Genomic DNA, 18577 nt, shown 5'->3' with positions numbered 1-18577 from the left:
ATGGATGGTTAATCAGTGATAATAACTAGCTTTCTAGAAACCTTTGTTAGAATTAAGACTAAACACCAAATAAACCAACTACTATATTATTTTCATCAAGGTGTAAAACATTCAACAGTCAAAGAATAGAAATTCTAATTTCTTTCAAGAATAATTTGACAACCCAAATTACCACATCGATATAACATATGGACGGCATAGTAATGTCGAACAGCAAGGCATAAACATCTCTCGTCATCCAACATTCTATTTGGACCTCGTTCTATTTGCCATCAAGCGCAGTGGTAACACATTGGCTTGCCCGTAAAAAAATCTCCCAAGTAATTAAAACAAACTATTCAAATAAGAAAAATGTGTTTATTTCTTAAAAATATTTTACAAATTCTTACCTATCCACGAATCTATTTTGAGTATTATTGTTTGAATCTAACAACAGAAGCCTGAATTTCATGATTAATGGCATCATCCTCCATTTTAAACCTAAAATTTTCTTAGCACATACCTAAACCTACAGAAAATATAAAACTTTTAGTAAGGCTAGGTCTTTTAAACAATCACGCTAATTCCAAAAAATGTTTATCGTGCAAAATTAAACCTTTACAATGCTAATACTGGCTTGAAAATGCTCTAAGTCTTCAGACAAAAATCACCTAGATTTTATATTTAACGTTTACCAGATGAAATTTACAATTGACACTTCAATTTAAAAGTTATCAATTGTTTTAGACGAATAAAGACAATAGTCACTCTTTAAAAATGGAAAAGCAAAGAAGCTTATTAGTAACAAGTAATAAATAATCCAAATCATTATACAATTTAACTTTAATACTAAATTTCGTGCATTGTTGCTAAGCAAATGCCCTATGTCATACAATTTGCTACTGTCGCTATATCCAAACAAATGAAAGGCAACACGAATAGTATTACGATATGATTGAACATGAACCATTTAAATTAACCATCGTATGAATGGCACGAGGAAATGAAATGATGATGGAATTTGATAAGAATGAGATTGATGCACAATAAATTAATTTGGTCATCACCCTTACGACTGATGATTATGGGGTGAATAATGTTAATGGATATGATTTTTTAATAACGATAATGGAAAATAATGGTAATGAACTAATGTGTAATCAGTTTGATAATAAGGCTGATGTTGATGACAGGTTATTAACAAATATGACGGTTAATAGTGAAAATGAAAGTGTGAAATTCGAAGATTTGTGGGAATTTAGACTCTATTTACATTCCGCTTTGAAATATCACAATGTTTTAAATTGTAAATCGGTCACAGTATACACACATACTCTTCATAATTTACAGATGATTTAAAATTATTTGTTAAAATGTACTTCAGGGACCTCGGAATCAGCAATATTTTACTGCAATGGATAGGCAGACAGTTCGATTGGACAATACCTCTGTAATTTACCAATATCTAGCATCATCATCATCATCAGCCCGTTGCAATCCACTGCGTCTATTTGGCATGACCAGTCATAAAATTGACGAAAATTGCAGTAATGTTGATGTTAGAAATACAGGCTCACTTAGCTCAAAAATATTGCTGGTTCTGAACCCCTTAAATATTTTAGGGTGATGACAGTTGCCGGTCCTTATAGCTTCCTATAGTATATCCCCTGGGGTACGTTGTGATCCTGAGGGTATTCCTGGTACTGCTGTGGGGGGAGGATGTATTCGTGTGGCTCCTCGACTTGCTCGTGTACGGGGTGGGGTTCCTCGGGCTTCGGCTTGGGTACGTATGGGTTCTTGAGAGGATCAGCATTTAACCTGAAGATTACATTTTAGAGAACAACCATTATGCAATTGAACTAAAAAAATATATGGTAATTATTATTCACTTATTACGGAAGCATTTAATTTATTTAAGAGAAAAAATTAAGCATTTAATTTATTTAAAAGAAGTGTTTAATAAAAATGTTTTAATCTACTTTAAAAAAAGGAGAAGGTTATCAATGCGACGTGTATTTTTTTTCATAACATCAAATTTATAGAGGTCGCATAATAAGTTTCTGTGTCGAATTGTGCAAGAGAATATTTAATTTGTCACTTACATATAATTATATGTAATTATCTACTTTATAACATTAAGTTTCATGAGGCCAATAAATTAAGTACTTCGTGGTACATTAATAATATCAGGGTCATATTCTAACAAAATCTTCCTTCACTGATTTTAGTATTAGAAAAGTACATATTAGTAAAGAAACATTACTAATAAGTATTAGTAAAGAACAATCTAGCATATTTTAAGTAATGATCTTTAAGTTTATTTTATTTAAATGCCCTCTTTAATATGCCCTTTATTAAATCCTTACTTGTAATGTTCGATGGCTTGCGAGCAGTCAACGTTGTACCACCAGTCACATGCGAACTTGGCCTGATCGAAGAGTGTACCGTTGGTGCAGAGGAACGAGGCACCCTGGTGACCCTCACGGCCGTCGTGACACACGTGGTAGGCCTAGGAATGAGGACATACAAATTAAGAATCTTAACATGATGGGGGTAGAGTACAATTTCTATATTATAATAAACTAGCTTTTGCCCGCGGCTCCGCCCGCGTTATAAAGTTTTTCAGGCTAAAGTTTTCCTTTATAAAAGTAGTAGTTTCCCGGGAGCCTATGTTCTTCCCAGTGTCTCAAACTGTCTCCATACCAAATTTCATCTTAATACGTTGGATAGTTTTTGAGTTTAACACTTTCAGGCAGACAGATGTAGCGGGGGACTTTGTTTTATAATATATTTTTTAGAACTTTTTAAGAGGAACAATCCCGTCATACATCATTGTTGCATAACTTTAACCGTTTACGCAGCGCACGCAACGGAAGCTCTCAAAACTAATAATTTTTCCCCGTTTTTGCAACATGTTTCATAACTGCTCCGCTCCTATTGGTCATAGCGTGATGATATATAGCCTATAGCACTCCAGGAACAAAGGGCTATCCAACACAAAAAGATTTTTTCAGTTCAAACCGGTAGTTCCTGAGATTAGCCATTACTGCTCCGCTCCTATTGGTCATAGCGTGATGATATATAGCCTATAGCGCTCCACAAATATAGAGCTATGCAACACAAAACGAATTTTTCAGTTGAAACCGATAGTTCCTGAGATTAGCCATTACTGCTCCGCTCCTATTGGTCATAGCGTGATGATATATAACTTTGACCACTCCACAAACAAAGGACTATTCAACACAAAAAGAATTTTTCAGTTCGAATCGGTAGTTCCTGAGATTAGCCATTACTGCTCCGCTCCTATTGGGTATAGCGTGATGATATATAGCCTATAGCACTCCACGAACAAAGGGCTATCCAACGCAAAAAGATTTTTTCTGTTTGGACCGGTAGTTCCTGAGATTAGCGCGTTCAAACAAACAAACAAACTCTTCAGCTTTATATAATAGTATAGATGCTCTTAATGGGCTAGTAATAGGTCTCATTGGTATATTTAAAATCGTTCTTATTACTTAAAAATTACTAAAAAATACTGTAGCAATATATTTTGCAAGATAACCATATCCACGCATACGCACACTCACATGCTCCTACTAAGATTACAAATATCTGAGCTCTGATGCATCTAATGTAAATTAGGTAATGTTATATGTGAGAATCCTGGTACCCATAATACAAGTTTAATCTTATCTTAGATTCCAATCAAACAAACACTTCATAACAATTTGTTATATTGCATTGTATCAACTAGAATAATGTTATTTGTAAGTGTATGTACAAACTTTTGTCACATAAACTTATAAAAAAGCTTTATTTCCTGGTCTCCATTCTGTAAAACTCTTCTTAAAAATTTCACAGGAACAAGCAGTGTATATGTTCATGAACAAGCAGTGATAAGTATGCAACATAAATTAACTTTATTTAGGAACTAGTGTCATTCCTGAGTGAAACACGCACACTTCTGTCTTTGAAATACTGACAGATTTTTTATATAACACCTACTCACATTAGACATTCCATTTACCATTCCAATAACCAAAGAGCCGAAACTATGGTAAGCCTAATTTATAACATTCAATCCATTAATCAAATTAAATACATTAATCAATTATTATTTGGACAATCATATTTTTCTATTGTTTCATACATGTTCTGATATATGTTCTATTATAATTAACGTGATTTGTATAATCTACAAGAATTTTTATTATCGCTTGTGGTGGAATACTTAATCCACGTAGATAACCTAACCTAACCTAACCAACGCATACAAGGTGTAAAACCCGACGTACTGACTCTTGTAAGTATGTCGCGTTCCGAAATCAGCTTGTATATCCGGTTCCAAACAGGCCGGCATAATTCTATCGACTGGCAGGGGTAATCATCTCTCGTCAGTCAACTCCATCTGGATCCCAGTGCCAATCTCACTTACCATCAGGTACAGGATCAGTTTCTATGCCCGTATAAAAAATCTTGGCCACTCAGTCACATATTTGTATAGTGTTTTTAGCAACAAGTTGGCGTCTGCGCGCGCCGTAATGGAATAATAAAAATATACGACATAATGAGTCGATATAAAAACATGATGTTCTTTCTGAATCCAATCACAAATAACCAGATGTTTTATTTATGCATTTGTCCGTTGTTACTTCGTGGCACATGCTTCCAACCAATTTATAATTCAAGATGCAATGCAATCGTTTCCACGATCTGTTTCTATATAACTTTACAATATGTTTCATTTTATGCATTCGGATCTTGTTTCGGATTATTTTTCATTTCAATTTTGTTTATTTTTATCTACGCTATATTAATTTGTATATCGTGTTCATTACAGTGATCTTTGTTTCTTAATTAAATAATTATTTTAATTAAAATATAAACATTGTATTTTATTGGTGAAAAAAAGGTGTTGAATGCATTTAAATGCATTCAAACAACAGATATAAATTAATCAATTTATTACTTTGTAAATCCATTTGTATTCAATCTATGCAGCTGTATAATTTGCAACAAAAAATATCGAGTAATAACTTGGCAAGTTAACAAATGGCTACGTAAAATACTTTAAATTTTAAGGTTAAATAACCAGTATTTTTCTCGACACGCGGCGGTTAAAAATTTATATTAATTTCACTTAAATTACAGTGTGAGGGAAATAATGAGTTATTGTAACAAGAAAATGCTCTGAGATTGGTCACGAGGTATGAGGATTAAAATCCGGCGCTTCAGCACGGGAGACCGCTTCATTCCCAGTTAGACTATCACTGCTTACCACCACAATATTGGACTTTAAATATGTGACGAAAACAATTAGATAGATAGCGTGCGCCCAAATCAGACGCATAATTTATTCCCTTGTAAGGAAACTTATTTGGGCAAAGGGCGGATCAATTTACTCTGCCAAACCCTATATTGCATCAAAGGCTTGTAATTGTGTTTAGAGTAGCTTCAGTTATATTTAATTGTGTTGGGAATCACGTAGGAACTGTTGTAAACAAGGGTGCTGGTGCAATCATACAATTAAATATTTAATTATCAATATGAAATGACAATAGAAAACAAGAAATGGGATTTGATTTATTATTCCGCTCAGCGTAAGAATACAGCGCCTAAATTTGCCATAAAAAATATATGAAGTCTAGTAAGAATACAAACGTGGTATATATTTCTTGTTCAGTGAATGCTATTTTAGAGTTTCCGAATATCGATATTTTTCTTGGGACGAGGAATTCATGATAGTTAATATTTATATTTGATTTAGACACAAATGATATAGTTAAACATTAAATACTAAAACTAAATACCACAGAGTCATTGAAGGTGTTTTATTGTGAACAATAATAATAACAATAGCTTTACCTCATAAATACAATTCATATCATTAATAATGCATACATATTTCTCATTTCCAAAATTACCAATGAGCAATAAAATTGCCGGCAAAATTATAATACTTTTGGGCATCATCCAACAATTTTGATAGTATATTGTCATCAAAATATTTTGTACACGATAATTATCGTAATTCAGACAATGGACGGCAATTTTATAAAAATTGCGTGAATCCTCGCGGGAATCGAAATTAAAAATTGCTCTCTTTATTACAAATCTATTTAGACTATTGGCGAATTATTCGTGAACAAATATATGATTATGAGTAACCCGCATAAGTTGTTTATAGGCTCGTGTTCTTGACTATTCGTCTACTCGGTAAGTGCCTAACAAGGGTAAGCTGAAAAATAAAAATGGAACTAATATATTTTTTGTTTTAATTTTTACTACACAGTGACTAGCCTGTCAATAGTGTGAACGATAGTGTCGGAAGTTCCGATAGCGTAGTTGGGTGTGGAACGGACTGCCGAGACGAATGTCCGCAGGTTCAAAACCCAAGAGCACGCACCTCTAACTTTTTTAAGGTTATGTGTGTATTCTTTATGAATTATCGATTGCTTTTACGGTGAAGGAAAACATGGTAAGGAAACCTGCATACCTGTGAATTTATATATAATAATTTTGAAGGTATGTGGAGCCTGTCAACCCGTATTAGGCCAGCGTTGTGGACTAAGGCCTAATCCCTCTCAGTAGCAGAGGAGGCCCGTGCCCAGCAGTGGGACAATATACAATTCAGAGCATATTTTATTATATATTGTATACTAGATCATAGATCTCAACCAATCACTCACACCATTCCAGAATCCACCGCAGACATGCACAGAATATTCTAGAATGTTTGTCCGATAAATTATTTAACTCTATGTACCTTAATGGCACCGTTGTGTACACAGTATAATGCGCTGCAAGAAATATGACCGTGCAAATGTACGCTCGTTAAAATTTAGTTATAACGTGTTTGTTACCTCGCTATATTTAGGTTAAGTTAGTATTGTAGTTTATTCAGCGTTTTTTGTGTTTTAACTGAGATTTCAGGTTGAATTCAGAGGTCAGGTATTTGTATGGGTTTTTTAAATTTAAAATTACATATCTGACTCTTTGATTTTTAGTGGAGCCGTAGGCTTTTAACTGTTGCGAAGGGTCCGTATAATCCGATTCTTGCCGGCTTCCTTTTCATATCAAAATCTTGTTATCATTACAAAAATTTGAAGACCGCATTTATGCATATCTTTCGCGGCATATAGGTTGCCCCGCTGTAGAGGAACAGATGGTTACGTTCCTCTATGGAAGGGAAAGATTTCCAGTCAGGCAGATGTTGCGCCTGACCGGCCGCGGCTCCTCCAATGGTCCCTATTCGGGGGTGGTATATGCAACGCGTTATAAAAATTGTACAAGCGTAATTCAGGATCGTCTGTCGCCATCCTGCGCGATTGCTATGCGATAAATCATTATAGTTGTGTCAATACCACATAGGTCTTATCGAAGTTCCGCTGATGTTGACGAGATGGCAATATGTATACTAATTGTACCGCTACATATTAGTACCTATGCGTTGTGTCAGGTTACCTTTCGGAAATCTTCGCCCTTCGCCACTGGCTTCTAATTGAGTTGTTATTTTGATAGACTGTAAAGTCAAAACAACTGACTTCTATGTCTAACGCCAAACTCAGAGGAAAATAATATGATCAATTTAAATTGTATTTCATTCGAGATTCGTATTCAAGATCATAATCTTAAATTTTTTTACTAAACTAAAGCGATAATAGTACTATTTCCAAGTTTGGCTGGTAGTAGCCTTGTATATATTTTATTATATTCGCCAATTTTTGCTGGTGGTAGGATATATTTTATTTCGACCACCGTACAAAAGGTGTTAAAACCCGCTATAATGGCCCACGTAAGTGTATCGCATTCCGGGATTTGCCAGTGTATGTCCGGTTCCAACGGGCCGGCATAATTGTGTCGACTTCCGAGGGGTAATCATCTCTCGTCAGTTCACATTCTTTTGGACTCCACTTCACTTACCACCAGGTGCAGTGGAGTCACTGTTCCATGTCCATAAAAAAGGTCCCATAATTGACATCTTTTCGGAATTTTTTAATAATCAGTATAGTATGGACCTTTCAGCTTCTATATGCACTTACCTGACATCCAGTCTCCACATTCGCATACATCCCTGGGTGGACAGGAACATGAGCGCAGGAGAAACTGGTCTCCGGAACGCTGTGGTATATAGGGTAGTCCACTCCAGGAGTTCCGGGGACGTTGCGAAGGTCTTGCGGCTTCTCGTGCTCACGCAGTGGTTTGCGCACCACTGCCTGCTCGTACTGGATGGCGTAGGGCTCGTATCTCTGTAAGGAATTATTGATAAGTCACATACTCCTTTTATCTCCCAGGTAGAGGCGCAACTGGTATAAGCTGATACTGAATAGAAATAATATTACTGCCCAGCCTGGGGATCGTACCCGAGACCTCACTGCAGTCGTACCGCAATGCAACTGCGCCACCAATATGTAGTATAGCTCAGTCACAAATGAGGGTATATGTATTAGGAACAAAAATAGACCCAACAATGGGTATTAACCCTCATTAAGAAACACTATAGTATATAATACTTAATAAGTCGATATTTTTGCCTATAAAAACAATTATTAGAAGAAATTAATGTCGTTTGCCACTGCATGATTGAATGCTAGGAACAAGTAATATACGCCACTTATGTCATGCTGATTATAAGTAAAATATTAGTACCTACTTTTAAAATACTGTTCTACATAACAATGCATGAGAAAAAAACACCATTCAAAAAAATACCCTATAACTTATAACATAAAATACCTATTAATAATTAGGTGTAAAAAAGCTTGTCAATCATACACGCTGACGGCGCATAATTCACACGTGAGCCTTGACTTAGTTCCAGTACTTGCGACATGCGAGTGCGTTATATAAACAAGTTATTAACTTGACAGTAACGTATTGCTACTTACTATAACAATAACCGAATTGCAGGTATTACACAATCTTTTATCGAGCTGCCAAACCGTTATTTTTTAAATAAAGAATAATGTGATTTTGTTATGCAATGGATAATTATAATTTTGAATTTCAAACTGGCAGTGCACTGAAGCAGTCATGATGAGTTACTTTTTTATGAATATGCAATTGATGTAATTTAAAGAGGTTACAAATTGGGACCCGAGACTCAAAAAAAATAGGAATAGGCAAATTATTAGATGCTAGGGCGAAATTAAGAAAATAACGGGCCCGTACTGGCGAAGAGTGTCCGAAGAAGGGACTCATTAGAGACAGTCGCGGGAGGCCTTTGGCATGCGGAAAACTAAGCTATTCGACACCATACGATACACGAAGTTATATGTTGCTTATCTACAATTGAAAATTAGTTTCTATAGCTTAAATAATTTGCTTTAACAATTTTGTAATTAGCTCGGTTAATAAAGGCTATTTTATTTTTATTTTATTAATTATTTGACGAGGAATTTGATCGTCTTCATACAAACGTAGCTTAAAGTAACACAACACTCCATGTACACACTGACTTTTCTAAACACATCAAATGCTCGGTAATTTTGCTTGGTTTATTATTTTTGAACCGAAATGATTCACGACAATGGATTCACGTAACCTCACGACTTTAACTCCGAAATTAGAAGTAAAAGTGCAACAAACAGTACTGTTCGCGTTGTTATTTTCCATCTATTATGGGAAGCGACCACATTATTTACACCTGCAATCCCAAAAAGGTACTTGTGATTATAAAAAAAAAACGCTTAATACGATTACTGTACGTAATCGAACCTAAGATCTCATTTGCCAGCCCAAGTACATAATTCAGCACTACACCAATTAGCTTACACTGTAGTAAATAAATTAATTATAATTTGTCTCCCCATACTCACATTATATAAAAAAAAGATGAGAAATAAAAAATCATACTCCTTAACAAAATTTTATGCTGTCATTATTTGTCAGTCAGTGTACCTTGGACAAATCATATCCCCTGAGGACTCTATGCCTAAGGAAATAAACAAGAGAATAGCCTGCGGATGGAAGAAATACTGGGCCCTAAAAGAAATAATGAAGAACAAAGACTTAGGTATGAACATCAAAAGAAAGACCTTCAATATTTGCATTCTCCCATGCATGACTTACGGTTGTGAAACATGGGCACTAACCAACAAACTCAGCCAAAAACTAGCTAAGACACAAAGAGCAATGGAGAGAAGCATGTTGGGAGTCAGACTTAAGGACGAAATCAGTAACCTAGAATAAGGACTAAAACCAAAGTCACAGATATAGTAGCCCGTATTGAACACCGGAAGTGGTCATGGGCAGGACATATGTTGCGCTGCAAACAAAACAAATGGAGCAAGCAAGTAACTCTGTGGTACCCAATGGAAGACACAAGAAAGCATGGACGCCCGAGAGCAAGATGGAGAGACGACATTCGCCTGACCTTGGGACCACACTGGACCAGAGTCGCAGAAGACAGAGCTCAATGGAGAGAGCTGGAGGAGGCCTATGCCAAAAGGCACACCGAACTGCGGGACATCATATAACTATTTCGAAATTTACTGTTTAGATTTTAAGTACCTACTTTTCGGAAATAAATAGGCTTTATTATTATTTGTCAGTCAACATCTAGCATAATCACCTCCTAAAAATTAATTAAAATTATTTTCAAAAAACGAATAACTGAAAATTCTAAATTTTACGTATTCAAATTTGACGAAGCAATTAAGGCCCTTACGAAACGGCCGGGTCAGTGTCCGGTGAGAGGGGAGCGCGCAGTCACGGCCGCCCGGCATTGCGCAGTGCCAACTAAAGCGGCGATCTATGTCAATATATGGCACATGTGAACGTAAGTTTTATTGGTTTGTTTTTTTATTATCGGCTCAGTTCTCTTATCGACCGCGAAATTGGAACTAAAGTATATAAATTACTGATTAGCAATTTATGGCTTATTTGTCAAGTGGCATGTTTGAATACATCAAACTTGTCAATGAGATATCTGTTACAATTTGCAACGGCATTCAATCTAGAATTGCACATTATACCATCCATATTAGACGCAATAGACATCATCCTATAAACAAGCGCTATAAATTCATGAAACCATCCAACGTTTAATTTCAAAGTTGATCTCGTGAATGCGAGTTTCAACTTTAAGATTTTTATTGTACAGCATAAGTTTGCCCGTCCGAAGGTATGATTAAAATATTAAGACGCCACTCAGACTTCGCAACTCATTCGGCCAAGTTTAGAGTGTACTTTGACATTTGTCAAGTGTTTCGTATTGTTTGCTTTATGCGAAAAGTTTGCAATTAAAATGATACCTATGATTGGCTTTGATGTTCTTATTTTGTGTAAGTACAAATTTTATTATAATACAAACATATACATCACACCTAGAAGTGATAGGCAAAGGTGCAATTAAGGCACTCACTTTTTGCCTACGTTCCGTCCAATGATGTGATAGAAAGCAAGCCTATCGCCATGTCGAGCTTAAATTCTGGACTGATACTGAGAATAAAAACCAATATCTCTACAAAGCCCGGTATTCGAACCCAAGACATCAGTACGGCGTCATACCGTAAGCAATACAACTACGCCACCGAGGCAGTCATAGACTTGACTGACTGTTTGCTCGCGGTTAGTTGGTCTTACACAAAGCCAGGATGCAAAGGATACTATGTTCTAACTGGTAGAACTATTCTACGGAATAGATACTACCGCATTCCCAATACTGTAGTCATTTGTAGTGTCTGACACCTTCTTAAACCTTAGGAAATCATGGACTGCATTGTCTAGTTTTATGCAACTCAATGAAAATATGAGCATGGTTGATACTTATCTATTTACATTCATGACCACAAGCAAGTGGTCTATTTGCTTTTCATTTAAATTTTTATCTACTTTATCGTAATAATAATCGTTTGTTCTAAACAAAAAATATTAAAAAGTAAAACAACTTTGTCAATAGTATATCTATTAGTTTTATAAACAGCATAAAAATCGAATCATTTTCATTTGAACCTCTATGATTCAAATAACATTTTAGTCGAATCAAATTCATAAATAGAATACAACGCGATGTGTGCTAACACAGTTCCAAATTTGAAATTAATGACCGACGGCTATTAACCTTTAACTGTGGACGCGCGGTCTCACAGGCCGCTCGCAGTTTGAAAATTTCATGTTTACACCTTTCCACTTGCTCCCCGTGTATAAGGCGCTCAGTAGCTTCAGTTTTAGTGACGTAACGTATGTTAAAATGGGAGACTGTGTCGGCGGCTGCAAATGAGGCCAGTTATTTTTCTTTAAACTTTGACCGCGGTCTGAGAGACCGCACGTCCACGTTTCCGATACAAATTTTTACGCCTATTTTGTTTTTTTTTACGTTATTTTCATTTTAAATGTTAACAAATATTAATGAAAGTACATCTACGTCAATAAAACGCCAACGTCACAGCTGCAACATATTTATGATCTACTTTTAGAGTCAGACCAGTCTGATAACGAGGAAACTATTGAGGATTGCTTTTTATCAGAAGCTTATTTTATTCGAAAATATATAAGTGACTATGAAAATAATACCGATGTCTCTAGCATAGACGATAACATTATAAGGAGTATCAGCCCCAAGCGGGGGTCCGCGAAAATTTATCTAGTTTGCTAGTATCGTACTAATATTGGCTTGACGTCACCTATCAATACAGGCAGAAAATATTGATAGGAGTCGTAAAAGGCACGATGACCACAACAAAGCACCCCGCGATTTATGGGCGGTAGTTGTAATGCATTGTCTCTGTGAAACCTAAAAAAAATATAAAGATCCACCGGAACCAGCAAAATTTTGAAAGGGGTCTATGAGAAATATAAATTTGGCAACCTCTGCTCTAGACGAACCCCTAGTATAACTGACTAACTCTTCAAAGCGCACAGCATATCGCCTTTGTCCCCCAAAACTAAAGAAAGTCCAATTTTAATTGTATAAGTTATAAACAGGTCATACGGTTACAGTGTTCCAAATCCTAGTGTAAAAACTGCCAATAATTTGATACATATTGGACCATTGTCAAATCTTTTATATTTGAATTTGAGAAGACGTTTTTTTGATTTTATGTTACAATATGCCTTAGATTTATAGATAAAAATGTTATTTTTTTAAAAAAGTTTAATTTATTTAAGTTTTCATCCCTAAAACCGATCTCAAGTAAATTTATGCCAAATAGTGCCTTTAACTGTTAATATGATTTAATTAGGTAAGAAATAAATAAGTATAATAGCGTAAAAATAAAACTAATATTTACGTTGTATTTTAACTCAAAACATAGCGGTCCGTGAGACCGCGCGTCCATGGTAGTATAACAAAAAAATGACGTCCATAGTTAAGGGTTAAACAAAATACTGATATTGCATGAAGCGAATGAATTGAATAGCATTTAATATAATTTATACATACACATAAAAATTTCGTTATTAGAAAGTTTGTGTTTATGTGTTATTGTTAAAAATATAATTAAAATAAATGGTGTTTATATAACTTTCTTTAGCTACGTGTCTACGTGGCTTGATAATGACTTAGCATTTATACGAATTATTATAGAGTTAAAATAGTGATAAACAGTATCAGACTTTCAACAATAATTTGTAATAAATTTTGATGTGTTTAATATTGAGCTGTTAATTATGTGTAGGAGCAATAAAGCGCAAAAGGATCGTTTGCATGTGAAATTTTGGTTTTAAACGTTTTATAAATAGACCGGCAGGACAATTAAATTCCCAAATAATTCAATAACAGATATCTTTCTGTGAAATGAAGGTTGTTTTAAAATAACCCTGAAACATAAACAATACAATTTTAAAACAATTAAAACCATTTTACAATAGCAATTACTTTATGGAAGCGTTGAGCGTATAAAAAGAATTCAGAATCTACAAAGTAATCGCATCTGCATAAGTTACTAAATGCATCACTTATGGCGTCATAGAACATAAACAATAACACACACGCATACACACACACGCACACACATCACGCATTTATCCCCGAAGGGGTATGAAGAAGCGCAACCAGGGCACCCACTTTTCGTCAAGTATGTTACGTCCCATGATGTGATATGGGGCGAGCCTATCGCCATATTGAGCACAAGTTCATGACTCCGGGCTGACACTGAGCAGAAATACCCAAATATCAATATGCCTCACCCGAGTTTTGAACCCAGGACCTCAGAGCGCTGCCGTACCGCGCATGCAGTACAACTACGCCACCGAGGCAGTCGGTTAACGATAACCGCTACATCTTATTATCAACACCCCGATCTCCCCTACGATAACGAATTGCAATGACCAACCAAATAATTTAACCAGGCCCCTGTCGAGGTGTAAATTTGTGAAGTTACCTCTGAATACCAATTTGATGGCGCACCCAAGTTTTAAACAATTTTCACTTTGTTGGGCTTGATCAAAGAAATAAAACTAAAAAACAGTCCCCCACCCCAACGGGACGGGGCAAATTTAACCAACAGTAATTCGCCTTTGAAAGGCCCAAGGGAACTCATAAAGGAAAATTGGCAAAGTTAGTGTTCCCTTATGAACGAGTTACTACTATGATTGTAAGGGTTATCCGATTTCGTAGCGTCTTATATATCCACGAAATATATCCTGTAGTGTGCATTATTTTTATTATTAACGAAGATCTTCGCGGCTTCGCTCGCGTGATACCTTTCCTAGTACTAGTAGCTAAAACACTGTACAAACCCATCGCCTTTTATTTACAAAATTTTGGTAAAAACAATCTTCTTTATGGGCAAATTACCGGGGTTATAAGTAGCCTGCGTTAACCCAGAATATGGTATAACCGAGTGCAAATTTTATCCAAATCCGTTCAGCTCTTTCAGCCTTTCTAATTTTAAATCCATCAAAGATATAATAGAGAAAATCTATCAAACCTTACAGAAATCGAAATCCGGAATAAATTAAATTTCCAATCGACAAGATACAAATAGTGAAGGAGAGCCTAGTTGGAAAAGGAAGGGACTGCTGAGCCAAATGTCCGCAGGTTCAAAACCCAAGGCACAATCTGATTTATCTTAATTGTATGTCTATTGCTTATCAATTATAGTAAATTTAACGGTGAAGGAAAACATCGTGGGAATACCGACATACATAAATAAATAAACATGTCTGGATACGCACTAGGCCATCCTGCTGGACTAAGATCTAAAAAGAATCTCAGTCAGTGGTAGAAGAGGCCCGTGCTTAATTGGGCATTCTATAATTGGGCTGTTATTATCTATATACTTATGTATAAAATGAATCCCCATTTCCCTTGGTCACGCCATCACACGTGAACGGCTGGACCGATTTCACTATTTTTTATTTATTTGTTGTGTTTGTTATTGTCAGGAGAAAGACCTTATAAAAAAAAAATAAGGAAGTTGAGCAGAACGTTAGAAAATTGAAGAAAACTTAACGAAAATATTAATTTTATATAACTGTCAATTGTTTGAAATAACTGTCAGTGATTGACAGAATGCGCGCTGCAAATTCATAGTTAAGACGGGACAACGTCTGTCGGGTCAACTAGTTAAAATATAATAAGCAGGGAATCGTACCTACTCATGGCAGGATATATTTTATATCCGCCCGGATAGCGACCACCGTACACAAGGTGTTAAAACCCGCCATAGTGACCAACATAACTGTGTCGCATTTGGGGATCAGCCTGTGTATATCCGGTTCCAACAGGCTGGCATAATTGTGTCGACTGTAAAGGGATAATCACCTCTCGTCAATCGACATTCTATTGGACCCCACTTACCATCCAGGTGCAGCGAGGTCACTTTGTCGTAAAAAAAACATTAGCTGTTAACTAAAAACAAAAGTATAACGTACAACCGAGCCCACATTCAACTATCGCCAGCCCTGTCCTATACCTTTTGAAAGTAGGGTTTGATACGTTTATTAAGTAAGTTTAAAAATTATGGCGATTCGCGCCCATTACGCTTAAGGATTAAAACAGTATGTTTCCAACTATTAGGGGAGTCGTTAAATACCGTCGACCTTTTGCAGTGTTTGTTTAATGTGATAATTTTATATGTTGATACAATTTAGGGATGTTCGCGGTTTGCGGTCCCCTGACCTTAATTATAAATCACCAATTTAGTGTTAAATTGTGTAATGAGATATGGGTTTTAGTCGGTAAAAATCATTGTTTAATTAAAATCTGGTACGAAAGGTTTAAGTAAACATAATGATAAACACATTATATTATAAAATAATGATTATCATAAATGTATAGAGAAAATATTTATCTATGCACTACACTTTGTTATTAATAAAAACTAATTAAATATAACACCAAAAGTTTGAAAGGCTCAGAGACATTGTCCTGAACTCGATTTTAATCGCCGCTATAACGCAGCGAGAAAGTAGCCGGCTGAGAAACGATAGTTAACGGGTTCGATCAATTCAAAAGCAGTGTACCTACTTATATCAAATTTTAATTTGTAACATCCAACATTCTGACTTTTCATCAATTCATATTTAACCCGGCGAGCGTGTGGCGGGGTATGTCATACCCCCCATGTTAATTACTGGCGTATATTTTTTGTGCCTGACTTTCAAACTTATAGTCTCTTTGAGTAGCTGGAGTTACAGGGTTGCGGAAGGTAATAGTGGCGTGATCACAGTGTCGCAGCAACCTGCATTCGAGTTACAAGCTTGCAAACTGAGTTCGGGTACGTGATACCCCGCCTCATAGCTGGTGTGACAAAAACTAAAATTGCTTTTTCTGCTATTTTAACTTATTTTCTTTGTTTAATTGTAGATTTTAATAGAAAATGGATGTTGAAAATAGAAAAAACAACTTCGGTCCATGATAGAAGATGTACTTACTAGAACAGGGTTTCGCAAACTTTTATTTAGTGCGGACCACTAATGCCATCTTATGCGACCTTTTTTGCGACCAAAGTCGTAATGTTTGGGTTGATGTTGTTCAGTTGGATTCTTAAATTTGTTTTTACTAGCAGTTTACTTCTGTATTTATTTTTTAGATATACAAGAGTGCAAAAGCGTGCACTTTATAGTTTTCTTTTAACTTTTATTTTACTTGCGGATCCCCTGAGAGGGGCCCACGGGCCCCCAGGGGTTCTATGTTTCGTGAAAATCAGGGCAAAGACACTAAATGGACCGATTTCATCCGTAACTTAGGCTTGGCTTTAGTTTACGAACACCTGAAGATGTGAAATGACAAAAAATATATATTCCGCTTTATATACGTCAGAGAATTTCTTCCCAGATCAACGAATCACTTTCATCGACTCAAAATGTTCCTGGTCATTTTATTAGATGTAGAGATTTCTCCAACAAAAATAATCATAAGACAAAATACTCATGAACAAGCTGAGGAAAGGCTATTAGTGTAGAGCATGCAACGTTTTTTTTGCAAAAACTGCACAGATTTTATCTCCAGTTCCTAAGATGTTCCTAAAATTTTTTGTGATTTTTTTTTAGTTTATAAAGAAAATTATTTCATATTCTATCATACGATTAAGTTTTTTTTATCATAAAACGGGTTTTACTTTAGTTCCTTTTAGTTTTTAAGAGACTGAAAGTGTTTGTTTGAAATTCAAAGTGACTTATTTCCATCGAGGTAAAAAATAAAATTGTTAAAATGGCGCGATTGTTTTATTTCCAATGCGTTATGATGGTATTGTCTTATTATACCAAAAAATAAATAGTATAATACTTCTTCAGAAACAAGTTCTATAGCCAATTTTTTTAAGGGGTATGTCATACCCTGCCTCATACTCCTTGTTACATTTTTTCACCACACGCTCGCCGGGTTAATTAAAATTTTAAAAATCCCATAATTTAACATTTTAGCAATACCTCTTGGTAAAATGGTATAAGTTCCTCTACTAACCTGAAGATACGCAGCATCTGACACCAACCCACAGAGAAGCGCCGTGGTGAGCGCCCTCAGAACAGCCTTACCCATATCGCCACACATTGTATACCACGGACACAGAACGACTGATCGCTGTCCACAGAGCGCGAGCCCCACCGAGGTGCCAGGGTTTACGAAATATGCTTTTACTTGGCATTTTCGGGGGCTTTGGTGTAGCGTGGGGTGTTTGGTTCTGTTTCCGGATTGGGCAATTTGTGTGAGCCTTTATTCTTGAAAGGGCAGTAGCGTAATTAATATTTTCTATTGCATTACGTGATAACAAGCCAAATCTTTGTAGGCAGGTATTCCAAACCCAGGCAACTCCTCAGTGTTCAATAAAAGAACATTGATTTGGGAAACAAACCCTAACCGAAGAGTCCGCCATCATCTAACTACGCCACCATTAAAGTAATAACACGATTATAATATTTTAACTGACTGGAGAAATCTAAACTTTTTTGAACTATTGCCATCGTTTATCAAGTGAAACATTCGCCGAAACAGCTCATTCAATAATCAGGTAGTACCTACATAGGACTCTCGTTAAGATGCCAAAACAAAACATGATCTAAATAACTAAAGCATACAGTCCAAGCCCATGTAGGTAACCATGCGTAGTCAATTACTACTACTTCTTACCTATCTACAATAGAAAGCATCTTTATAGTTTCACTCAATACCGCTGGGTATTGGCTCAATACATTAATTACTAATCACATAATA

At 35.8% G+C, this 18577-nt stretch overlaps 1 protein-coding gene across 1 annotated transcript; it reads right to left on the bottom strand.

The window, feature by feature from the left end:
* Positions 1 to 337: 337 nt before the first annotated feature.
* On the bottom strand, positions 338 to 17968 carry LOC115452820. Its single transcript, XM_030181431.2, has 4 exons — positions 17831 to 17968; positions 8022 to 8228; positions 2346 to 2488; positions 338 to 1797 (listed from the first exon to the last, which is right to left on the bottom strand). The coding sequence occupies exons 1-4, from the start codon at positions 17915 to 17917 to the stop codon at positions 1623 to 1625; spliced, it is 612 nt and encodes a 203-aa protein (XP_030037291.1). The 5' UTR covers positions 17918 to 17968; the 3' UTR covers positions 338 to 1622.
* Between the last annotated feature and the right edge of the window lie 609 nt (positions 17969 to 18577).

Source organism: Manduca sexta, chromosome 22, assembly GCF_014839805.1.
Source record: "Manduca sexta isolate Smith_Timp_Sample1 chromosome 22, JHU_Msex_v1.0, whole genome shotgun sequence".
Lineage (NCBI taxonomy): Eukaryota > Metazoa > Arthropoda > Insecta > Lepidoptera > Sphingidae > Manduca > Manduca sexta.
The sequence above is the reverse complement of the archived record's forward strand: the minus strand, read 5'-3'. Positions and strand labels throughout refer to the sequence as shown.

What these genes read in the sequence shown, in the direction of transcription:
- LOC115452820 (XM_030181431.2), bottom strand. Translation starts at nt 17,917, where the DNA reads ATGTGTGGCGATATGGGTAAGGCTGTTCTGAGGGCGCTCACCACGGCG. An exon ending in CAGATGCTGCGTATCTTCAG is followed by an intron (nt 8,229 to 17,830) that starts GTTAGTAGAGGA and finishes AATTCCTTACAG; the next exon opens with AGATACGAGCCCTACGCCAT. An exon ending in ATGTGGAGACTGGATGTCAG is followed by an intron (nt 2,489 to 8,021) that starts GTAAGTGCATAT and finishes CCTCATTCCTAG; the next exon opens with GCCTACCACGTGTGTCACGA.